Source organism: Grampus griseus (genome assembly GCF_964374135.1).
Source record: "Grampus griseus genome assembly, chromosome: 6".
NCBI classification, from domain to species: Eukaryota; Metazoa; Chordata; class Mammalia; order Artiodactyla; family Delphinidae; genus Grampus; species Grampus griseus.
Genome location: NC_139000.1, coordinates 13,332,777 through 13,359,245, shown reverse-complemented (window position 1 = coordinate 13,359,245; position 26,469 = coordinate 13,332,777). Strand labels below are relative to the sequence as shown.

General features: G+C 37.8%; 1 protein-coding gene across 1 annotated transcript; it reads right to left on the bottom strand.

The window, feature by feature from the left end:
• Positions 1–315: 315 nt before the first annotated feature.
• RAB14 (RAB14, member RAS oncogene family) lies at positions 316–26,441 on the bottom strand. The gene is made up of 8 exons (XM_082656251.1): positions 26,189–26,441; positions 17,025–17,083; positions 15,860–15,913; positions 14,184–14,361; positions 8,965–9,031; positions 5,465–5,552; positions 5,085–5,115; positions 316–4,077 (listed from the first exon to the last, which is right to left on the bottom strand). Exons 2-8 carry the CDS (start codon positions 17,074–17,076, stop codon positions 3,900–3,902), a joined length of 648 nt encoding a protein of 215 aa, XP_082512377.1. The 5' UTR covers positions 17,077–17,083; positions 26,189–26,441; the 3' UTR covers positions 316–3,899.
• Positions 26,442–26,469: the final 28 nt, after the last annotated feature.

Below are 26,469 nucleotides of genomic sequence, written 5' to 3'. Positions count from 1 at the left end.
ATATTTTATCACTTGAAAATATCTGTTATAAAACTATTATATATATACTTCAGGTGCTTTTCCTTAACCAAAAATATTCTGTGGTAGAAAATTAGAACTTTGGACTTTGGAGAATCTGACCCAGTGGTAAATTCAAATTGTGTTCAGTCAGACTTGTTTTAAAATATCCCCAAGGACTCTTCTAGGCCCCTATACAGCTTTTGAACCATAACAGGTATTATATACCATGTTACTATACACAGTATAGCACACTGAGTAATCTCTCACCACCTACTGAGGTTTATATTCCTAATAAGTTGTTTGGCTAGAGCTGGACCATTAAGATATGGAGATATGGGATAGGGACTTCCCTGGTGGTCCAGTGGTTAAGACGACTCCACGCTTCCACTGTAGGGGTCGCACAGGTTCGATCACTGGTGGGGGAACTAAGATCCCTCATGCCACGTGGCACAGCCAAAAGAAAAAAAAACAGATACGGGATAAATACGATCAAAGACAATGAAAATGGCATCAAATTTATTAACACATTAAGTTCCAGAAAACATCTACTTCCAAAATAAAACTGATTTGGTAGTTATATTCTTTGTTTCATTTCCACAAGTCTTAGCAAAATGCTTAAAATCCTGGCCTATCCACAATTACTGAAATCCTTCAAGGACGCAGTTTCCTGGTCTGTCCATGTGCTGAATGAGGGTAAAATATTTTCTTTCTAAACTGCCACATGAACCCTCTCTATATTCCCACATGAACAGGAATCATTTGGTCTTCTGTTAAGGGGAGTGAATTGAGCCACACATTTATAAGAAAAGAGAACACTTAAAACATGTGTAGGCGGGGCTTCCCTGGTGGCACAGTGGTTGAGAGTCCGCCTGCCGATGCAGGGGACACAGGTTCGTGCCCCGGTCTGGGAGGATCCCACGTGCCGTGGAGCGGCTGGGCCCGTGAGCCATGGCCGCTGAGCCTGCGCGTCCGGAGCCTGTGCTCCGCAATGGGAGAGGCCACAATAGTGAGAGGCCTGCATACCACAAAAAAAAAAAAGTGGGAATTAGAGGTGAGGTAATTAACGTGTAACGCCAAACAAACACCCGGTTCCAAAAGACATCTTGCCAAAGAAACTTTGCTACCTCTAACTAGTATTATGAAAACACCACCAACCCCCACCCCCACCAAAAAAAAAAAAAAAAAAAAATCAAAGTTACCGCATCAAACACTTTGTCCATGAAAAATACTTGAACATCATACTGGAATGTCTAACGCGTAGAGTACTGAGCACCAATTACTAATCAGGAGGGCCTCGTAGGTGCAAAAGGGCAACGAGTAACCCAGAAAAGCAGGTGACCACACACGTAGTAAGCTCTCCATGGATTAAAAATTAAAAGAATTTCACATTCTCTCCAAAGTGTACTTGCCCAGTGTCTGGCACACAGATATTACAATATGACAATTTGCTTCTCTATTTTTGAGCACCCAAGTTTATTATAGGGATTACACATGCAAATAACAGAATTTGGCCCCAAGTACAGTCAAGGGAGAACACTATCAGCCACCAAATGTGCTGATCTCACACTGAAAAAGGTTGAAAAACACTGCAAGTGTGATCTGAACACAAGGATAAGACTAGCTCAATTACTGGGTGATGTGGATTTATACGCTACTTATGTAGACTTTTCTTTTTAAACAAAAAGGACAATTCTGAAATACACACTGGCGACTTATGCCAAATAACTGCCTGAAGAAAATATGAAATCCTGTTATAATTCAGAAAATAATGCAAACAATTTTAATTTAATCTAGATACAGGTACTTTATTTACAAATATTTAGATTAATAGCATTTTGTTACATCAAATGAAGAGTACAGCAGTCTGAATAACTCCTGTCACAAAAACAATTAAGACCCACTGTAACTAACTTTGGGAAATCAGGGTACTGCACCTAAACAAGCCGCAGTCTTTCATTTGTGATTGCTACCTTATATCCCAATGGGTGGTTTGTTTGTTTTGTTTTTGTAAATATATACACACACCAGCAGGTCATGGTCCCTGGGCAAGTCCCTTGTGATGCAACAGTGTAAGCAAAATGGATCACTGTTAAGTCTTTAACAGAATACACTGATCTACTCCAGGTATCTTTTTAAAAAGTTAAACAAAGACAGAAAGGTGAGTCCACAAATTAACCAAATCCTATTTTCTGCACATTCCAGTTTTGGCTTTTATTTAACACTGACTATACAATACTCTGGTACTACCACATGTTTACAACCCAGAAAGCTGTATTTTTTACGTTAGTGTCTGTAAATAGGGATTTAAAATGTGTATTTTAAACACAACAGTTGAGCTGAGAGTGCGTTGTATATAATATACTGAGGTTTGCCTATCCTACTTCAAATAACTTCTCAGTTCCCAGCCTGAACCATAAACTCAATTAGAAATCAATCAACAGAAGTAAAGAACTTGGTAAAATGTAAATTTGCTTTCTAAAGAAATAAAAGATTATTTCCCTTGCAATACAGTATTCTGTCAGTGGCCAAACCACCTAGTGCAAAGCAATAACTTACTTTGTATCAGCACAAATATTGGAACACCGTTAGAAACACTTTCCCCTTTACAAAACAATTTATGCCAACGTGACATAAAATAGCCCCTCATACTAAGAACACAGGGGATATCTTAGATTATTTCACTGTAGTGTTAAAAATGCACAATTTAAAATCCCTTAACAGCAGACCTGCAGTTCTGGCTGTCTCGTTTAGAATCTCACCATTCCAAGAAGATACAGGTATAAAAGCTTAAAATGTGCAATAATAAACCCAGCCTTTTTTCTTTTTCTATATAGTAAGGCAAGAAATGCAGCCTGTAATGCAAAACGTTACAAAAAGAGAAAAGCAGGTTAGCACATTATTGATTGCACAAGAACAGTTAAGAAAATCAGCAGGTAAGCCACAGTGCAAAGATGGAACAGAATCTACTAGTGTTAATCCTCTCACGCCAGGAGCTCCTTCCAGCATAATGTCCCCAAACACTGCCAGCACCAAAGGGTGGAGCCAGTACATCCTGTGAACTGCAGTTGTGTCTATTTCCTTATGTGAAATGGAAGGGAGTAACATAGTCACATATAGGTCATACTGTACAAACTGGTATTTTATACTGTTCCAATGCCAGTAATCAATTTATTTTCTTCATTAAAATAATATACACAGAATGTATTGTTAGTTCGGTTCCTTCAAATTTTATACATATTTACTTTCTGCTAAAGAGAAAAAGATAAAATGGTGTAAAAAAAAAAAAGGATAAAGCTATTAATTAAGCACAAGAGAAAAGATAAATGGATATTTTCCCTGTGCAAGGCTAAGACAGAAGCAAACCGCCTCAAGAAAAATGCCACCCACACAACAGGGAATTTATCCAACAAAAACAAAAGGCTTTAAAGGACCCCTTCTCTATCATCAGAAGTCATTTCACAGCAATAAACTTATGGGTTATAACAGACATACCTGAACAGTTAAAAATGGGAAGAAAGGCTTAAGATATCATGAAATTAAACCGTACAATGAGACAAAGCCTTGCCAAAAAGAGGGAGGGGTAAAACTCAAGTCCAGCATCAGTGCTCAGTTTAAATCATGTATTGGTGACATACCTATCACGAGGACAATCAAGGGGGGAAAAAAGTCTAGATTTACCATGCAGAAGAGATTTATTACTCTACTTGCCTTTGATAACCTGATTACATCTAGTTGTTTAGCAGTTTAGTATTGTGTTAAACTGTTTTTACAACAGAGTTGTTTTTTCTTTTTAATTAAACCCAGTAAGATGTACAGAAGACAATGAGGCAGCAAGTAAAAAGTACTGCTTCCAACAGACAGAGGTGAAAGGTCAAATGAGAGCCACGGCAAAGAGGTCACTAGCAGCCACAGCCTTCTCTCTGGGGCTGGGGTTCACTGGTTAGCCGGCCTCCCTGTGGGGCTGAAGGTTTGTGTTGTACACCAGACTCGGCAGCATTCAGATCCAAGCTTCCATCCTGAATGTTCTGATAGATTTTCTTGGCAGCCTCAAGGAAAGCATCTTCTACGTTCTCTCCCCTAAGAGGCAATCGACAACTTTATTGGCGAACCACAGCTTTCTACGACAGACAGGACATTATACACTGACCTTTTGCTAACCTTTAGTCAACTGGCATGATGTCTTCAACTCAGCCAGTATCATCTAATAAGGGACTACCAGAAGACTGAGCTAAGAGAACAACATGGGAAGATATTTTCTGTGGAAAGCATATAAACAATACTAACAGCTCTTTCTACAAACCCTATTTGAAACTATGTGCTCTAATCATTAAAATGCTGTATATTAATATATAACAATAATTAAGACAGGCCATTACAGTGGGTATTTCAAATAGAAATGAAGTCATCTCCAAACACATGCAGAACAGTATTCCAGGATTTGTATGGTCTGATTAGCCAAGCATGAACTGTACTGTTCTTATCATGCTTAGCCATGTTCACACTTGAGTTCATCTCCCTTAGGACTAACAGTACAGATGAGGCTAAACAAAAAGGAGCTAGCTTCTCACCACTGCAAGGAATTTTTGGCTTAATAAATGAAGAACTATGACAGCAGTCCTGGGGTTCAATAATGAACATGGAATAACAATTAGAAAATGTTAATTATGCTTCTAATTATTCTTAGACATTGAATATTTCCTTAAGTCATGCTTTTTATGCTTTTTACTATAAGAAGCAGCATTAAATCAACAGGTTGACCAACCTTGAGTCCAAGATGCCAAATTCAACCTTGGTTGTAAAAGTCAAACACTTCTGAAATGTTAACACAATTTCATTTATTAACCTGGCTTACCAACGGGTATAAGCAAGGTATAATATGTTAGGGAAAGTAACAAAAAACATTATTTTGAAAAGTGAAACAGGAAGCAAAGGGATGTTTGCTGACTGTTTTCCCTGCCATGAGCATTACACATTTATATATTATACATTACATGTATATACATTATACATTTTTAAATATATGGTTCTACTTTGAGAAATTTGAATGTAATTAAAAATGATCTACTAACTTTAGCCATACTTACGTTTTTGCACTTGCTTCAAGGAACAATAAGCCTAAAAATAAAATTCAGACTATGAAGGATATTTCGAATTAACTTTCACAAGGACACTCTCTTCAGTAACATCTGAATAAAAGTTTCCCAACAGCTTTCAGTACTCCTTCTATAGTATTTTATGAAAGACTATATGAGTTTGAGATGGAGGGAATCTTTACATTTGTCATTAAATAACTCTACTGCCCTCAAATAGAAACACATTTTGTTATTTCCTCATTCTTAGATTTGAGCAGTTTGCATTTTTAAAAAACTGTCAAATAATCTGCATTGTCAAAATCCCACCTATCCCTAGAAATTCTCCCATGTGTGACCCAAAAAAGCCATTAAAAGTCTTAAAAGAAACCCACCATTTTCTTCAGCAAACTGTTTGGCTTCTTCATATGTAACATCTCTCTGTGCCTCCAAATCTGCTTTATTTCCTATGAGAATTATTACCTAGTTTGTGACCAAAAGAAAAACATCTTAAAACAAAAGAAACCATTTAAATCAAACATGAAAATTCTGAAATCTAAAAATCTTGAAGAAAAAACAAGTGGGTCTAAAAAGGAAACGAAATACTAGCAATTATCCATCAGACAGAACTACAGAATCATGAAGGTATTAGTATGAAGAGGGATGTCAGCAATTACCTAGGCCAGGGGTTGACAAACTTTCTGTGAAGGGCAAAAAGTATATATTTCAGGTTTGTGGTCGCTTTGCATATACTTCTTTCTTGACTTTTTTAAAAACAACCCTATAAACACGTAGAAACCAGTCTCAGCTCTCAAGCCATTTAAAAACAAAACAGTCCTGTTTTGTTTTTGTGTGCCTGAAACACATCTGGTCTAGGCCAAAGATTATGATTTATTTGAGTAAGACTACTAAGGGTCCATGGTCAAGTTCCAGGGTATCTGTGAATATACTGAAATTAAGCACAAAATGCTGTAAACAAGGACATTCCCTGGAAGAGAAGGTTTGTGGCTTTCATCAGATTTTCAAAAGTTCCTGGGACCCTCAAAAAACTTTACAACTACCAGTTCAACTTCTCAGGCTACAAGTAAGGAAATTAATACTCAAATAAGGACTTGTCAAAGGTCATTCAGTCAGTGGTAGGCGGACATTAGAAGTCAGGTAGAAAACCCAAACTGTGACCATCAAATACTGTCCTCCCCTACACTATCCCTAGGCTGGACTAAGTTTGTAGCAACTGATAACAAATGACTGTGTATCCATGATAGAGGACATTGGGGGTGGGAGGACGTATATGCAGTGGGTTCAAATTCAAGGCAAAATATTATATACACCTATACCCACTCTGGAGTCATTTATACCAGTGAAGTTAGGCTGAAGTTAAAGGCTGCTCTGAAAAGCTCTAAGAAAAACGTGTGCAGCCTTGGGAAACAGGGCTTCAGCCTTTACTGGAATGAGCTGGGGGATAAACTGTCTCTACCAATGTATTTTTTGACACCAACTGGCAACTCCCCCCATCCTCGCTTTTCCCCTTCAGAACAGATGTGGTAATCCAGATACAGATACTTCAGAAATGGACGGTTTCAACTAAAAGGGATTTCCACCATTAACTTTTTTTCACGTGAAATTTCAGGCCCTGGCTGTCCTACTTTCAAAAAATGCTGTCCATGAAGTATAGCCATTTTGACCCGAATGTAAACCTTCAGCAAGTGAGCATTCTTCAGTCAGTGTGGACAAGCGCCCACTGAGGAGAGAAAGAAGTTTTCATATATAGTCCACTAGTCTTCTAAAGAATAAGGCAATAACACTTAAAGGAAATCAATTTTTCAAAAAATATCAAAGTTGGTCAAGTCACGATGGCTTAGTAGTACAGGGCCGTTACAACACAGGTGCTCAAAGCAAGAAATGTTTGCTTAATGGAAACACTGCCTGCTCTCCATTCCTTAAGAATTTCCAAAATGCTTCTCATCATCATGAAAGGGGAGGCATAAAGTGGCATGCTAACAAGACAGAGGTACAAAATATACCACCAACAAAATGAGGAAGTATTTAACTTCCACACAGAAATCAAAGGCAGCGTTACAGAAAATGTAACATTTGCACTGGACCTTAAAGAGATTTTCTTTTTTCTAAAGATTTTAAGAGGCATAAATGAGGCAGGAAGGACACGGCTAATTTTTTTATTACACTCCTCTAAGGACCCTGTACAATAAGTTGTTTCCTTGCTGTTTTTAATATTTTACCAATACCTGAACGTAACTATAGAACCACAAAAGCTTACACAAGAGTAGAGGGGTCCTATATACCCTTCACCAAGCTTCCCCAATAGTAGCATCTTACATACTTACTGTACACTCTCAAAACGAGGAAAACTGACATTGGTATAATCTAGAGTCCTTATTCAGATTTCACCAGTTTTACAGGTTCTGGAGTGTGTATAGTTCTATGCAATTTTATTGCAGGTATAGATTTGTGTCATCACCATCAGGATACAGAACTGTTCCATCACTTCAAAGAAACTGCTTTGTGCTGCCCTCTTTATAGTCAACTCACACTAACACCTTTCACCCCCATCGCTAACCCCTGACAACCACAAATCTGTTCTCCATCTCAATAATTTTGTCTTTTTGAGAATGTTTTATATAAATAGAATCATACAGTATGTCATCTTTTGAGACTGACTTTTTTTCATTCAGCACAATGCCCGAGATCTATCTAATGTGTTGCATTTATCTACAGTTCATTCCTTTGTATGGCTGGGGAGTATTCCATAGTATGGACGTACCAGATTGTTTCACCATTTACATGCTGATGGCCATCTAGGTTGTTTTCCAGTTTTGGTTATTGCAAATAAAGCTGCTGATGAACATTCATCTATAGATTTGTATGTATACCTACAGAGGGTTTAATGTGATGATGGAAAGTTCCAGACACAGTCCCTGGCATAACAGGCAAACCATGTTAACTGACTATCAATATAATTAAATTGCTGTTCCCTGATGAAAGCCAATCTTACCACTGATTACATATTTACTAAACCAGGCCACTGCCAGGTGCTGGGGTACAAAGCTAAGTGAGACACAGGCCTTACTCTCAAAAAGCTCAGAGTCTGTCACAGATCTGTGCTTTTCCTCACTTGTTCCTGGAATACCCTCAACAGAATCTACTGAAACCTTTTTACCCTTCAAGCCCCAGCTCAAACAACACCTCCTCTATAAAGCTGGTTTCTCCAGATGGCACTGCTCATACTGGGTCCTCACCACCACCACCAAGCACTACACCAGTAACTCTATTTCTAACCCATATTCACTCTGCTTTTCAGTATAGCTATCTGTATACCCACAGGTAATCTCCCTGCTAGACTATAACCTTTTATGGGCTAAGGACCCACATTCATTTTTGTATATTGCAGAGTCTAGCATGGTGGCTATGAAAATCTCCATAAATAAATATCTTCTCAGACTGGCTAATTTTTTAACGCATGCAGAACTCTTTTTATTTTTAATTGAAATTTTATTGAGACTTACATGCAGTTGTAAGAAATACAGAGATTCCCTAGTACATTTTGCCTAGCTTCCTCTAATGGTAACATTTTATGAAACTAATGCAGATTAAAGTGATAGTTTCAGATTTCAGAGTCTCCACTTGACATGAGACTACCCCACTCATAACTTTCTTTTTTTTTTTAACCACTAACATGAACAAAACCCAAGTATAAGACGCAAAACCTGGCATAATCCATATTTGAAAAGAACGTTTTTTCTTCAATTAATTTCAGAATAAAGATTCTCTCATTCTTAGTACCCAAATACAAAAAAAGCCCACTTAGCAAATGGCTTTCCTTTCTGAGTCAACTTAGATCTTAAGTTTTCTGTATAATAGATGTCATTTAACTTACAGTATTTGGATTGGTGAGATTCCTTGCATCTGTCAACCAGCTGCTTAAGTGATTATATGTACTTCTTCTGCAAAAATTAAAGTTTACATTTGTGACTGCCACAGATGCCATTTCAACAGAAAAAAAGAAACTTCAACAAATATTTTAAATATACACTTTAATCAACAGATCCTAAAGAAGTATTTTTGATTTGACTAGATTGTTACACTAAAGTACAACTGTGGAATGCAAACATATACTTTTCAAAAATCTAGGAAAACCTATTATTTTTAAATAAATAACTCAATAGCCAGCAACTTTGCTAATTACTTACACGTCAGGAGTAAATTTTTTACATTTAAAAGAACATCCATAAACAGACCAATAAGCAAGCAAGGAACAACTTAAAAAAACTGATGGAAAACAATTCTAAACTCAGAGTTTTAAAAATTGGCTTTAAAAAGACATTTAATACATTTGACTGGAAACTGAAATCCCCAGGTATATCAGACAGTGAGTTTATCCTAACTCTGTACTCTTATTAACCAGCAGCTAATTCATTTGGGGATACAGACTGCCTTATTTCTCCATTTTCTCTAACCCAAGAGTTTAAAAACTCATAGGCTCCTTTGCACTAGCCAAGTAGGATCTAAGATAACAAACAAATCCAAATAATTTACAATAATATACAGAGTATATACTATTACTATTAATTAGACTTTACCAAAAAGGTCAAAATTTTAAAAAATTTTGTAGCTTAAAAATATTTCTGACTTCTACAGACTCACAGAACATTAATCTATCTTACTCATTTATCAGGTGAGGAAACAGAAGCCCATAAAGATTTTAATGATTTCAGAGCCGGGTGTAGAACCCTGTACACACACTGTGTCCTTGAAGTGTTTCGAGTTCAGCCTTGTGAATATACTGCATGATCTCCAGCTGCCAGTGCTCATATAAAATGTGATATTCCAAACATTTAATCCTTTCCCAGTGAGAAGTGAAAAGAATTTCTTACTCAGACTCTCTTTTTTCTGTGCTATATTACATTATACACAAATCACCACATAAATGTCAAAAAAAAGTCACATAAAAACTTTTTTCCCAATGCTTTAAAATTTTCTAAGCAAACAATGGTCAAATATAATTCTTAAAAAGCACAAGGCTTGGGACTTCCCTGGTGGTGCAGCGGTTTTAAGAATCTGCCTGCCAATGCAGGGGACACGGGTTCGAGCCCTGGTCCGGGAAGATCCCACATGCCGCAGAGCAACTAAGCCCGTGGGCCACAACTACTGAGCCCACATGCCACAACTATTGAAGCCCATGTGCCTAGAGCCTGTGCTCCACAACAACAGAAGCCACCGCAATGAGAATCCTGCGTGCCGCAACTAAGAGTAGCCCCTGCTTGCTGCAACTAGAGAAAGCCCGTGTGCAGCAACGAACACCCAACGCAGCCAAAAATAAATAAATAAATTTTCTTTTAAAAAGCACAAGCCTTATCACTCTTTAATACTTGTAGTACTAGCATACCTTGCTTTTACCCAACACAGCTATCTTGCTTTGTGCACAAAACCTTATACAACACAAGTCCAAAAATATTTATACTGATTTAGATCAATTTTAAAATGTCAAAGCTGGCAGCAAGAGTGAATTACAAACTGCCAACACTTTGGTAAACAGAAAAATCTACACATCCTTTGTAAGTAGTATCAAGATCATGTATACTGAATTATTTACATGTACATAACTTCTGCTAATGCTTTTGGTAACTGTCTCATTACTAATTTAAAATTCACCAACATACTTTCAAATCTATAGATATAATATCTCTCTATATATTGACCCAAATATGCATTAACTGGTGTTACTACTGCTAAAAAAAAAAAAAAAAAAAAAAAGGTGCTAAAAGATCCCTAAATTTGGTGTGATGTTAGATGTGATATATCAAACAAACTACCATGATAAACTATGATGTCAATTTAGGCAAGTACCCTGTGACAATCAAGAGTTAATGCTGGGCTTCCCTGGTGGCGCAGTGGTTGAGAGTCCGCCTGCCAATGCAGGGGACACGGGTTCGTGCCTCGGTCCAGGAAGATCCCACATGCCGCGGAGCAGCTAGGCCCGTGAGCCATGGCCACTGAGCCTGCGCGTCCGGAGCCTGTGCTCCGCAACGGGAGAGGCCACAACAGTGAGAGGCCCACGAACCGCAAAAAAAAAAAAAGAGTTAATGCTAGTGGACTTGCCTGGTGGTGCAGTGGTTAAGAATGTGACTGCCAATGCAGGGGACATGGGTTCGAGCCCTGGTCTGGGAAGATCCCACAAGCCGCGGAGCAACTAAGCCCGTGCGCCACAACTTCTGGGCCTGTGCTCTAGAGCCCGTGAGCCACAACTACTGAGCCCATGTGCTGCAACTACTGAAACCCACGCGCCTAGAGCCCGTGCTCTACAACGAGAAGCCACCACAATGAGACGCCCGTGCACTGCAACGAAGAGTAGCCCCTGCTCGCCGCAACTAGAGAAAGCCCCCGTGCAGCAACGAACACCCAACGCAGCCAAAAATAAATAAATAAATTTTTTAAAAAGTGTTAATGCTAAGAATAAAAAGTATTACTCTAAAGCAGAGACTTTTAAGTTTGCAAAATGTCAATGATTAATAATAGAAAAAAAAAGGGAAAAAAATCAGTGTCATAGCTGCCACATCAATGTTGCTATGAAGTATCACTTTACCAAGAAAAAGTACCCATCTAAAACCTGAAGTACTGTTTTTTTTCAGTAACAGTTTTATTGGGATATAACAAACATCACAAAGCTCATCCTGTTAAAGTATACAATGTAGTGGTTTTTAATATATTCACAAATTTGTGGCATGATCATCACTCTAATTCTATAACATTTCATCACTCCTAAAAAGAAACTCTGTACCCACTGGCACTTACTCCTCATCCCCTGGCAATCCACTTTCTGTCTTTATGAAATGGCCTATTCCAGGTATTTCATATAAATGGAATCATACAACATGTGACTGTATGTGTCTGGCTTCTTTCACTTAGTAAAATGTTTTCTAGGTTCATCCACTTTATAGTATGTATCAATGTTTCCTTCCTTTTAATGGCTGAATTATATTCCACTATATGGATATACCACATTTGTTTATCCATTTGTCAGATGATGGGCATTTGGGCTGTTTCCAGCAAAGTACTTTTAATGACTTGAATAGACACAAATTTTCTCAAAAGTAGTTACTATGCTTAAAAGTTATGTTTAAAAGCAAAATATATACACGTATCAAATGATCTTAAACTTATACAATCTTCTACGTTGACTGTATCTCAATAGGCTGGAATTAAAAAAAGAGCACATAGAGAAAGCAAAACGAACTACAACACTATAGATAGATACACTTAAGCACACATCACCATATTTAAATTTTATTAATAATGAACGCAGGGCTTCCCTGGTGGCACAGTGGTTAAGAATCCTCCTGCCAACACAGGGGACACAGGTTAGAGCCCTGGTCCAGGAAGATCCCCCGTGCACCACAATTACTGAAGCCCATGCGCCTAGAGCCCATGCTCTGCAAAAAGAGAAGCCACCACGAACAGAAGCCTGCACACCGCAATGAAGAGTAGCCCCTGCTCGCCCCAACTAGAGAAAGTCCACGTGCAGCAACGAAGACCCAACGCAGCCAAAAATAAATAAATAAATAAATTTTTAAAAATTATAATAATGAATGCAGCTTTCAATTATGCGAAGTCTTCAGGAATGCATCCCTCATAAAAGGATGTCTGTACAGATGGCCAGGTTCTTTAACAGTCTTCTCACAAAACTATTTACCAACTGTCTGGCTCTAGTGAAGAGCATTAAGGCTGTTTCACTCTGTTTTGCCCCGACACCACCAAATTCTAGAATTTAGTAAGACTTCAAGCACTATAATTATAATCATCCACTATTTTTATTCTAAGGCAGCATTTTCCAAAGGGTGTTCCTCAATAAAATAACCTTAGAAAACACCAAATTAAACAAACTTAAAGAGTTCCTCTACTACAGAACTTCTCAAGGTCCTATAATAATGCTAATGTGACTCTTCAAGAGGAAACAGTATAAATCATTTCCCAAAAGGAAATAAGGTTGAAAGTCTATCACTTGGTCCCACTCACCAATTCCTACCCCCTCAAAAAGTGAGACAAGAGTCACACTGATTTAGACTGGCACTTTGCATTAACATGAAAGGTGATCCAGTTCATTTTCTAGCTTACAGTAGTAGATAAACAGTACAGAGTTTAATGAAGTGGCACAGTATTCCAAAGTCAAACATTTAGGATCCAGTTTCGTTAGTTTCTATCAATTGCTTTGAGTTTCCAGAAACAGTTGAAATAAATTTAATCTTGCTACATGAAGTATCATGAGCTACTTCAATCCATTTTAGGACAAAAAAGAATTTAAGTAAATAAACAATAAAATACTTCAGATGCAAGTATGAGAACTTTTTATAATCTACCATGGTGGGTTAGCAAAACTACTTAATTCCTTGCTTGACCTTATTTTGAAAAGGTGTGGGGACTTCCCTGGTGGTACAGTGGTTAAGAATCCGCCTGCCAATGCAGGGGACATGGATTCGATCCCTGGTCCGGGAAGACCCACATGCCGCAGAGCAACTAAGCCCGTGCGCCACAACTACTGAGCCTGCACTCTAGAGCCTGCAAGCCACAACTACTGAAGCCCGCACGCCTAGAGCCCATGCTCCACAAGAAGATAAGCCTCTGCAATGAGAAGCCCGCGCAATGCAACGAAGAGTAGCCCCTGCTCGCCACAACTAGAGAAAGCCCGTGTGCAGCAACAAAGACCCAATGCAGCCAAAAATAAATAACTAGAGGCTGAACAGAGGAACTCCTCAAGATCTGCTTGCTTTCTACTGAAGTGAAAATATGTGGTGTAAAATATTATTTCACCTCAAATAATTCAACTGATACTGCTTTTCAGAACAGTATCCTTTCACTCGCTCCACCGGCATCTCCTGAAGTTTTCCTTCAGTCATACTCACTTTCAGAAAGGGAAATCAACATGTTATATCAAGTATTACACACAGCAATTTAGAGAAAAATCCATAAAACCCAAATAAGCTCATTTACAGACACGCAATTACAAACTATAGAATGCCTAAATCAATAAAAAAAGAAACCACACTCCTAAAATAGATTTCTTTTTTCAAGGATGAAGGTTGAAAATTATTAATCGCTTACCTAGTGATATCATACACCATAAGTGCTCCCGCAGCTCCTCTGTAGTAGCTTCGTGTGACAGCCCTAAACCTCTCCTGTCCTGCTGTATCCCAAATCTGCAGTTTGATTTTTTGGCCACTAACTTCAATTATTCTTGTACCAAATTCAACACCAATTGTATGAGGACAGTCAGCCATAACTGTTAGGGAGGAAAAGAAATACAACATTCCAACTTGCAGAAATCTTCAAATTAAGACCAGTGGGAAAATAATCCACTAGTAAATCAAATGACTTACTAATGCTTGTAGGCTATAAACAGACTAAAGCTTGCACTAAAAAAAAAAAAATTAGCAAAAACCCAGAAGTGAGTCACAGAGATGTGACTGGAACAAGGGTCAGCAAACTTCTGTAAAGAACCAAATAATAAGACTTTCCTGGAAGTCCACTGGTTAAGACTCCGTGCTTCCACCGCAGGGGGTGAGGGTTCGATCCCTGGTCGGAGAAGATCCTACATGCCAGGGAAGATCCGCATGCCGCGCTGTGCGGCCAAAAAAAAAAAAAGAACCAAATAATAAATATTTTAAGTTCTGTAGACCAAAAAATCTCTGTCACAAGACTGCATTCTGCTGAAGCACAAGAGCAGCCATAGACAATACGTAAAAAATGGGCATGGTTGCATTCCAAAAAAACTTTATTTCTAAAAACAGCCAGTGACTGGATTTGGCCCACAGGTTACTGTTTGCTGACCTTTGGACTAAAAGAATCTGCTAATGAAAAATAAAGATTTTCATAAACTCTTCATAATACCAACATTATACTATTTAGCCTTCTGACAATTCTTACATATAACAAATCAATCAATGGTTTTAGGACTCTAGTTTTTGGTCAAACAAATATTTATCTTGCAAAATGTTATCAATATCTCAAAGTCACCATGTTTAATATATATTTATAATTATATATTGTCAAGTTATATACGTCTAATCCAACAGAACAATTTTATTAGTCCTTTCCTTATAATTAGGCCACTGAAAACCTGAACCCACTATTATTCTCTTCTATAGTACACACAGACTGCTGGACACTTCATAAAATGTTACATTAAGCCAAAAAATGCCATAGGAAAAAAAAATGCCATAGAAATGATTTCAACTACTGGAAACAATTTCAACTATATTTAGCCTATCGGTTACATAAAATACAATGCCCCCTTCCCCTACCACCCAAGGTAGAGCAGTACACTTTGAATCTTAATCAACCAGTCATGAATGTAGAAAGAATTCCACCTTAAATATTTCCAATCTATTATTATTTAGTTATTAGCAAATGATATATGAGCAAATTTCCCCCAATAAGATAATTTCTATAATGGAAAGTTAGAGAACAAGAAAAAGATTACTTAAGTTTGACACTGTAATTTTTTAAAATTTTTTATAGTATACATTTTTAAAATTTAAGTTTATATCATCAAAAAAATCTAAACAAGTCAATCAAGTTATTTATGGCATAAAAAGCCAACACTCTATACATACAGGTATATTTCATTTTGTCTGCACCTATTAAAAAAAAATCACTTTCTAAAGACAAAAGTGCATATATAGGGAAAGGTTATATTTAATTGCATAGAATACACTGAAAATAAGTGTCATGTGACAATAAAGAATTTACTAATGTTTTATCTTATATATTGAACTTACACTTTTTTTCTGTAAATTGATGAAGCAAGCAAGATTTTCCTACTCCCATGTCCCCTGTTTAAAAAAAAAGTTTCAAGTGGTAATTATATTTCTCAATTTTATACTTATAATTTTATACTCTTCAATGATTGCTATACCCCTTCTACCATATCACATCACAAACTTCTGGGGCACTTAAAAAAGTTTTATTTCCATAATTTATAACGAGTTCAAAAGATCCTAAAGGTCAGTTTTCACTGTGATATATAAATTGAATATTCCCAACCTTCACCAGTGACAGAATTTGGTTATGAATTATGTTAATAAATATACACCAGCTGGCAAAAGCTTTTTAACAGAGAAACATAGTATTTTTTACTTTGAACTATTTCAACTTTTTTTGTTCTTTTCCCTTAACCCATGCAAAAAAGTCAGAAACTCCTAGGAGTGACCAAAAGGGCAGCATATAACAAGTAGAAATAATAAGTTTGGGAAGCTTGATTCACTAGATCCCATCTTATCTCGTATTTCTTGTAGAATTCCACGAAAGAATGTACATCACATGAAAATCATAACAGAAGAGATATCATCTCTAACTGTACTAACAGCAATTTAACCTTTGATGAAGGAAGCATTACAATACAGTCACATAAGCTCAACATTAAACCAAACTGTTCTAATATGAATTAACAGAATAATATGTATACTTTCAACTGTGCTCTTAAAACTGTATCTGGATAAACAGCATTGTCTTAATTTGAGCTAAATCTCAAAACTTATTAAGAGAAAAACCACCATTATATTTTATGTATCTTACACAATTACTCTGAATCTTTATCAACTGTTGGAATCCAGGGAGCTCTGAGAGCTTTCATGATATTTCTGGATGTATCAGCACTCCTACGAAGTTAATCTCATTCCCAGTATTAACAAACTTTCAGGTAGCCCTCAAGAAAAACCAACATCACTTCAAATGTACCCAGCTTTGTACTACAGAAGTACCCAGGGTCACAAAGCAAAAGGTACATCACTGGTACAAAAATAAACCTTATCAAAGAAGCTTTAATTTTGCAGTGAGAAAGAAAATCCTTCACTTCTTCTGGAGTACTACATTAAGTATTAGCATATAAATATTTTGCATTTTAACCTTCTTTGGAGAACAACAGTATAAGTTAAATAAACTTACCAATAATAATATATTTAAAGATGTAAGAGTAGTTGTATGGTGCAGTTGCCATTGTGGCACTAAAAACAAAGAAAACTGTGTTACTTCAGAAAAAAAGTATACACAAGTCACCCAAGCTGTGTATCCTTTAAAGATATACAAAATAAAGCACAGTGATTATAAACAAAATGTTGGTTACAATATCAGAGCAAAACTGCATTTTCCAAAATGATCAAATGCACAAACTCACTTAGATGAACACGCTTTAACATTCTCATGTATTATCCCCAGAAATATAAGAACATATATAAAAACAATTCCAATATTTCACTTTAGGAAATACCCAATAAGAAATGCTACTCTGAAAATTTTCAAACAAGAAAATCTTTATAAATTTAAGTTAAACAGTATCATCATTATAAATAATCCTCCTCCCCTATTAAGGTCCCCATCCCTGTTAACTGATCAAGTGAATACTGATGACCTATTTGTTTGGAACTCTTTGATTTTACAACAGAATGTTATAAAAAGTAACCACCAACTTATAAACACAAAATAACCTTTTTACTCTACCTGAAATTATCAATTAGCATAGCATCCAAAGAAAGAGTAATCATATTATTTCTAAACCAAATAAATGTCAGAATTAGAACCACATGAATCTGTTGTTCTTATAGATTTTTTTAAAAAAGTCAATTATTGACAATTTCATATAGCTCAACCTAATATAGGATTTGAAGATTAACAATATACCAAATGCCTGCTATATATTATTCTAGGAGCTAAGAGAAATAATAGCATATTGTGGTTCTAAAATTTGAAAGTTTGTTTATTAGAAGGTATTCTTAAAGATCACAGCCCATTTCTTACCCTCAGAGAAGACTTAACCTAAAGAATTCTAATTTCTCTTTTTTTTTTTTTTTTTTGCGACACGCGGGCCTCTCACCAATGGGGCCCCCCCCATCACAGAGCACAGGCTCCGGACGCGCAGGGCCAGCGGCCATGGCCCACGGGCCCAGCCACCCCGTGGCATGTGGGATCCTCCCTGACAGGGGCACGAACCTGTGTCCCCTGCATCGGAAGGCGGACTCCAAACCACTGTGCCGCCAGGGAAGCCCCTCTTCTACTTTTAATAACTTAAAAAAAACCTCTCCAATTTATTCAAACAAATGCCTTGAATATGTCAGACACTGTGCTAGGTGCTAGAGAAATAAGAGGTGAATTTTAATGCTGGTAATAACTTACAATAAATTTTATTCCCCAATAAAATTGAAAGAAAAAAATTTATTCTCAAAGCAGTTTTCAGGGAATTCCCTGGTGGTCCAGTGGTTAGGACTGCACGCTTTCACTGCCAAGGGTCGGGATTCGATCCGTGGTTGGGGAACTTAGATCCCACAAGCCACACGGTGTAGCCAAAAAGCTTAAGATAAAAATTCTTTATAAATATGAAGGTTTAACCCTATTTTTTAAAAAATTTATTTCCAGTATTTTTTTAACCTGGATTTTACTGTTTTGGCCAACTGTCGCATACACAAGCCAGACATTTAGTATGATTGGGGAAACTCATTTACTGAAATTAACACCTTACTGTAAGTCATATTTCAAATAAAATTTCTAAGTAACTAATAAAATTTAACCTGTAGAAAAAGTATATATTTAGAATAAGTGAATTATTGTTACCAGGGAAGAGGAAGTTGTCAATTACAGTAAATTATTAGATAATTTCACACAGTATAGTCTTCCCACTTAGCTGTATGAACTACATTCAACAAAAGTGGGACATGATGTAACACATTTATAATCAGTCACATCACAGAAAACTCCCTTAACCAGTTCCTTCAGGAAAGAGTTTCTAGTTAAAGTAACTCTGATTCTGAACATCATACTAATTTGATTCCCTTTTTCCAGAAACAAGAATGAACTTGGTCCTGAGGCTCAAACTGGTCTGTATTATTTACTACATCTCTGAACCAGATCCTAAAGACAAGAAAAAAATAATCTCTCACAATAAAAATGATATTTAAAGGTTATTAATTTCTTCTTGGGCTGCATTTCTCTCAGGTTCTTCTCATCCAATTCATTTTTAACTCCTCTTTTAACTTCTTTTTCCCTATTCAAACTTGGGGGAAGGTAATTAGTCACCTTTAAATTACTGTTACTCTCAAGCTCTCCCTCTTCTGATTTTCCTATTTCTTTTCTCTCTTCTAACTGAACATTGTAGCTGTACATACTTTGCTTCCCTTCATTTTATGTTAAAACTATGGCCTCTAACAATCCCAGTTTCTACTTGAAATGCTCTAAAGGTTAATCATGAAATTATAAACCAATTCTAGTTGTACTAATTTGTGTACTTGCTAATTATCACACAAGCATTAATTAATTAAATATCTACTGAGACGACTAATTTTGAATTTTTTTTAATTTCTAAGCATTAATTAGTATAAACTATTTCCAAACAGAAGAGAATGATCCCTATTTCAGACTGAATACCAGCACCCTGTCTCCACCTCAGTACACAATTTTCTGGTCAAGTTTCTTAAAAATTAAAATAAAAATCCTAAAAGCAGAGTTAAAGGAGAACTACTAAAATTTACTAATTTCAGTAGATAGGAAAGCAAAAATATCTAGCACTGTAGCCACTAACACAAGTCCTCTTTTTATTATTCTAAGGTAAGATACTAGTTAGGTTTAAATAGACTCCCATAGTTTATTGATAGCATTCACTCAAAACTACGTATTTGCAGTAGAACCATGTTCAAGTGGCACCTTTTAACTATTAATTATGCTTAATACTGCTTTAAGGATTTCTCAACCTCATTTCTTGAACATGAAACATACCAATGTTAAGGTGAGGAATATATTTTTAACTAGCTTTGGAAGGGAGAAAAAAGTTTTTCCCCTATTACTTAAGTGTGCTTCTGCTTTACTTACTTTGAGAACTCAAAAAGTGAAAAAAAAAAAAGTGGTATTGGGAGAGCAAGAAATATTGGTCGAGTTCAAACACTCTGAAAACATGAGTCCACTCAACACTACAATATCCACTAATTTTAAAATCTTGGTAATATCCTGTAATTTGTGCACAGCAAATGTGTGATTGGTGTGGTTAAAATGCACCTTCTTACATGTTCTACAAAAATCATTTGAATAAAATTCACATATAAATAAGATCTCCTTTAACACCTTTTTCTTAAAGACAAGAAGCAGACAAGTCATTAAATATGTGATGAACAATCTGTAAACTAATAACAAACACAATTGTTATAGTTACCATTTATTGGGCATTTAACATATGCCAGGCAAGGTGCTGAATACTTTACATGCTGCTATTTCATTTAATCCTCACTACTACCTTTATATAAAATGGTGACTATTATCCTCATTTCACAGGTAAGACTCAACAGGTAAGTAATATGCTCACGTCATAGAGCTAAGTGGTCAAGTCTATACTGAACCTACAACTGTTCTGACTGCAGAAAACCCTCTCTTAATCACTATATTATTTGGCCTCCTCCACAGTTGAGATGCACCACAAAACCCGACAGCGGTACTTTGGGACACAAATCTTTCTCAGTTCACTCACTTGGTTCTAACTTAATATTCTGAATAGGCGTTATTAAATAACTACATTCAGAGGATGCACTACGATCAGGATTTGTAGATATGGATAAGTGATAATACTAGTAACAACGATTCATATTATATCTATTTACAAAAAAGTTTCTGAAGGGAACTAACATTTGTTGAGAGTAAACCATGTGAGGATGTGCACTACTTTTTCCTATGTTGTCTTGTATAATTCTTACTCAAGTCTTACAACTCTGCAGAGTCGTTACCATTATGTCCGCGTAAAAACTGAAGGAACTGAGGTTTGGGGAAATTCACTGATTTGGTTGGTTTACAAAGTTAGCAAATAGCAGAGTTGGAACCTGAACCCAAACCTGACTCCAAAGAACATGATTTTCTCTATCTAAAGTAGCTCATTAAAAACATATATATGTAGGTTGATAAAATAAAAGCAAAAAATCAAAATCAGAGAAAGATGGAGGTTAATTAATACTCAAAGTTAAGGTAATAGTTTTACTATCAGTCCATGTAAAATTTAGTCCTAAACTTCCTGGTTGTCAAGAAGAATGTTTACTAAATGCATATTAAACACTAATAATTATTCTGTGGCCCCATTTAAATATTAACTTTGCCTAATGATGCTGTAACAAAGGATTTCTCAACCTCATCTCGTGAACATGAAAAACATACCACTGTTAAGGTGAGAAATATATTTAAAATGGGGTATGCTATTGAATGAAACTGCAGCGTGCTTTTTTTCACTTAACAATATCATGGATCTATTTCCAGGCCAACACATATAGATCTAAATGGTTACTAAATGCACATTAAACACTAATCATTGTTGGGCCAAAATAGTATTACATAGTCTCCATATACTGAATCAGACACCTTTCCAAATAAAACTATACATATAAACGACTAGTTTTGAAATGTGCAGATACAGATGTGAAGGTAGGCACTTTCATTTACTCTGCTTGTGGGAATCTGAAGTGTCACAATATTTTGGGGAAGTAATCAGTATATTTTAATATCTTAAAAACAACCCAAATCACCCTTTGGCCAAGAAACCCACTTAGAAGTAGTCTACAGGGCTTCCCTGTTGGTGCAGTGGTTAAGAATCTGCCTGCCAATGCAAGGGACACGGGTTCGAGCCCTGGCCCAGGAAGATCAGACATGCCACGGAGCAACTAAGACCGTGTGCCACAACTACTGAGCCTGAGCTCTAGAGCCTACAGGCCACAGCTACTGAGCCCACATGCCACAACTACTGAAGCTTGCTCGCCTAGAGTCCGTGCTCCACAAGAGGAGCCACGACAATGAGAAGCCTGAGCATTGCAACAAAGAGTAGCTCCCGCTCACCGCAACTAGAGAAAGCCCGCGCACAGCAACGAAGACCCAACACAGCCATAAATAAAAATAAATAAATAAATAAATTTATTTTTTAAAAAGTAGTCTACAGAAACAAAAGCATCAGTCCATAATTTACAGGTGCAAGTGCATTTAATGCAGCATTTTTACAGCAAAAAACTGGAAACAATCTACACACTCGTCAACAGGGAAATGACTAAAGTACATCTGTACTATGAAATAATATAAATCTAGTTTAAAAACCATTTAGATATAAGTATTAACCTGGAAATATATCCATGATTTTAAGTGAAAAAGAGCATGCTGCAGAGTTTTATGATAGCACATCCCATTTTTGAACACATACACACTCAATCCTATATGCATATACTATGGAAGGATACACACCAAGCTGTGAAAAATTAATACACAGATTGAGAGAAAAAAAGGGGAAAATTATTAACTTACTTTATATATCCCTGTGAGGACACTATAAGCATGTACTATATTCATTAGTAATATTCTAAAATATTAAAAGTAGAGGAAAAGAAGACAAATATTTTTTAAGCATTTTTATATATAATTCTAATACAAAACAAGAACAAACAAACAAAAAATCCCAGTCATAATACTTCCAACATTACTTCCACATTTACCAATAATATGGGGAACATCATATGAAGTGACTCGTGATTAGACTCAAAAGACAAACAGGAGAATTCCCTGGCAGTCTAGTGGTTAGGACTCTGTGCTTTCACAGCCGAGAGTCCAGGTTCAATCCCTAGTTCAGGTACTAAGATCCCACAAGCTCTGGGGTGCAGACAAAAAAAAATAAACAAACAAACAAAAAAAACCAAACACACAAACAGAAAACACCCCAATAATGGAGGGCATTTTTTCATTTTCTTATGGTTTGACTCCTTGCTGTGTTACCTTATGCACTTGTCTGACTAATCCTTTCACAACTGTTACACAGCTATTTTATTCCACTCTTAGAACATAAGATGTTACTGTGTAATTTTTACGTAACTGATTCAAGACAACACAGGAAAAAAGCTACCCCCGAATAAAAATATTCCAGGTGATTTAAATTCTTATCCTTATTGTTAGAATTAAGTGGTTTTTTTTTACATGAAGAACACTGTTAAAAACACCTGAGCCAGGATAAACTGCATTTGTGATTCCAATATAAAAAAATTTTTAAATTATCTACTAGGCACAAAGCCTTATGCTAGGCTTTGACAATACAGTAATGAAATTATACAATACAGTAATGAAATACATTACAACACAGTAATGAAATAAAGGGGTCCCTCCCTTCAGGGAACTCAAGAAGAGAAGCATTTTGGTGTGCTTACAAGCCCACTAAAGTGGAATGCTACTTGATTTGTCAGTTAAGTGGACACAGAACTTTGGGAGTTAATCTACTAAACTAATCTAATCAAAATGTATGCTCAATTTCCTTTCCTCAACACTAATGCAACCTCTGAAAATAACCCGCTCATTTCTGAGACGCACTTTAAAAATCACCTGACTTTTGACAAGATATTTAAAGTCACACTTTTATATAAATTAATAATGTGATAAGAAAAAAACAGATTTCTCTTGAATCACGAGAAAGACAAAAGTTTCCACCTAATTATGACAGCACGCTGTGAATAGGAAATAAAGTACTTTACTGTTGTACCTCTGTCCACAGAAGGAAAGTACTTAGGAGGAAAACAAAACAAAACTAAAACCCTGCACTTACCGTTAGAGTTAAAAGGACTAGCAATAAGTGAAAAATTTACTGATGAAATGATGTCTGAGATTTCCTTCAAAATAATTTGGTAGATGGAAAAGAATCTAAAAAAGAGTGGATATATGTATATGTATAAATGATTCACTTCGCTGTACAGAGAAAACTAACACAACACTGTAAATCAACTATACCCCAATAAAAATCAAAACAAGAAAAAACAACAACAAAAAATGTAATTTGGTGGAGAGATACAGGTGTATATAGATGAAAGGAGACTGATCACTGATGACACTGGCTGATGGATATATGAAGGCTCAACATACTACTCTACTTTGTATATGTTTAAAATTGTCTAGAAAAAATAGTTTCTTAAAATAATAGTATCTTTGATACCTCTATATGTGCATTGCTGACTCCCGGCATGCCCAGCATTTTTAATCACATAAAAATGTTTCAAGCTTTTTTTAAAAAATGAAACATCTCTCAATAGCTCTAGCTTTAAAATATCTTATTTGCCTTAACCCAAAGTTTCCTCTAATTGTACAATATCTTACTGAGATTATGCAAAGATATTTAAGACTAATAATCAGTTGTAAAAACACTCCACATTCTGTTGCATAGCTGAAGTATGCAACAACTATAAAGTGTAACATGAAATATAAAAAACAAAATCTTTTTAAAATGTAGCTTTAATTCTAAGGAATTTTTTAGGTTATTAATATCTAAAGGTTTTACTTCTTTACAATAACGGCCATTTACTGAGTGACTATTATATGCCAGCTACTTTATAAGCAATCTCTAATTCTAAAAACTAACTCATTTTACAGATAAGGAAACCAGCTCAGAGAGGAGATATACCAATGGTCATATACTACTAAAGGGAAAGCTAAGATTAAGGCCCAGGTCTAACTGTACAGCTCTCTAAAGCCATGCTCCTCTCAATCAACAAATACTAAACACCCACTACATGCTTGGCACTGTTAAGAGACAACGGGGCACTTATCATATTCCAAGCAATGTGCTAAGGGTTTTAAACCCCATTTAATCTTCACAACAACTCTAAATTGTACGTACAGTTATCCCGTGAACAGATAAGGACACTTAGTCTGAGAAGTTAAGTGACTTGCTTAACGTCACTTAACTAGGAAGTGGCAATACGGGCGTGGGAACCCTCCAAACTCCTAACCACTACATGTCTCAAAGGCATGACCAAGTAAATGGGTGTAAGCAGAAATCTGAAGAAACATTTGGGGAAGTCTTGGGGGGTGGGCGAGTGGGAGCTGGGTTATCGCAAGGTCACATTTGTCCTCAATAACCACCCCTAAATAAAAGGCAGTTGTGACAGTAATGGAACCGAGCAGTAAACTTTGCAAGAGTCCAAATCTGGACACTGACACTTGCTGTGGGACCACCAGGAAAGCATTTGCTCTCTGCGAAACCCAGCTTCTCCTTCAAATATAAAATGGAAATCTTGCCATCTCTCCTCTGGGGTGGTGAAAATGAGGACTGGCAGTGTAGTGGCCCACACGACAGACTCTGGGTTCTAAAGGAGTAATCAGCTGTTACCCAAATGCAAACATAGCAAAAAAGGAATTAAGCCGTAGCTACATTTTAAATGGTCCTGTGTGTAACCCTGGCCTAACCTGAGTTTGCCTATACCATCATTAACCAGCCACATCACACCTTCACGCCTCAGTTTCCTCACTTGGGAGATGGAGACACTTACCCCCCAGGGCCCCGTGAAGCAAGATAAACCTGTTGGAAGACACCTAAATCCGGGTCTGGCACACGGTAAAGTGCAAACCACCAAAACACGCTTCTTCCGCCTTCTTTTCTTAAATTCTAGAAAAGCCAAAACTTTTTGTCTTCGTTATTTCTAGATGCTAGCTAGCATCGGGGTCTTAGAGGATGTCACAGACCTTACAGGGCTTCACCCAAACCAGAACCTCGGACGCCCAGACCCCTGCCCAGCTCGAGTCCAAGAGAGCCTACCCACATCGACAAGGACGTCGCAGACGGTCCAAGAGGCCAGCGGGGCTGCGGGCTGCTGCCTTTTGTGCTCGGGGCCGGACGCGGCCTATGGGCCGGGGAACGCCACGTCCGGGGCTCGTGAGCTGCAGAGCGGCGGGGCCCGCGTGGACAAACCCGGCGGGGGAGGTCGGCGGCCGCCGAGAGTGGCGGCAAGGAGACGGGGCCCGCGGCAGGTGCGAGTCGGCCCAGGCCGGCTGAGGAGGCGGGGAAGACGAGGCCGAACACACCCTTGCCCACGCCGCGCCCCGGAGCCCTCGACTGGGCGGGGAGGACCGGAGCTTCGGCGGGCGCCGCGTGGGGACACCCTCGCCCCCGCATGGACTCCTGTCAGGCCGCCGCGGCGCCCACCGCCGACCCCGGGCTCGCCGCGGCCTGACACGGCCCACCCTGCAACGCCCCTCGCCCGCGCCCCGGGCCCGCCGTCGTCCCCACCCCCGGCCCGGGGAGAGCCCGGCGAGGAAGCCCCGGGCCCCCGGACACTGCGGAAGGCCTGGGTTACCTGGGGGGTTGCTGGTGGCTGGGCAGCTTTCCGGGAGTGAGGGGGGCGTCAGGACGAGGAAGAGGCGGGCGGGCGCAGCAGGAGAGGGGCGGGGGCGGTCGGCCGAGGCGCCGGCAAGCAGCGGGCAGGCCGAGAAGCTGCAGACGCACTGGCGGCAGTGGCGGTGGCAGCGGCGACGTTCCTGCAGCTCCCTCAGGGTCTTCCTCGGGCACGTCCAAGATGGCGGCGCTCCCTGCACAGGGTTTCCTGTCACCCTCGCAATGGGCCGGACCACAAAAGAA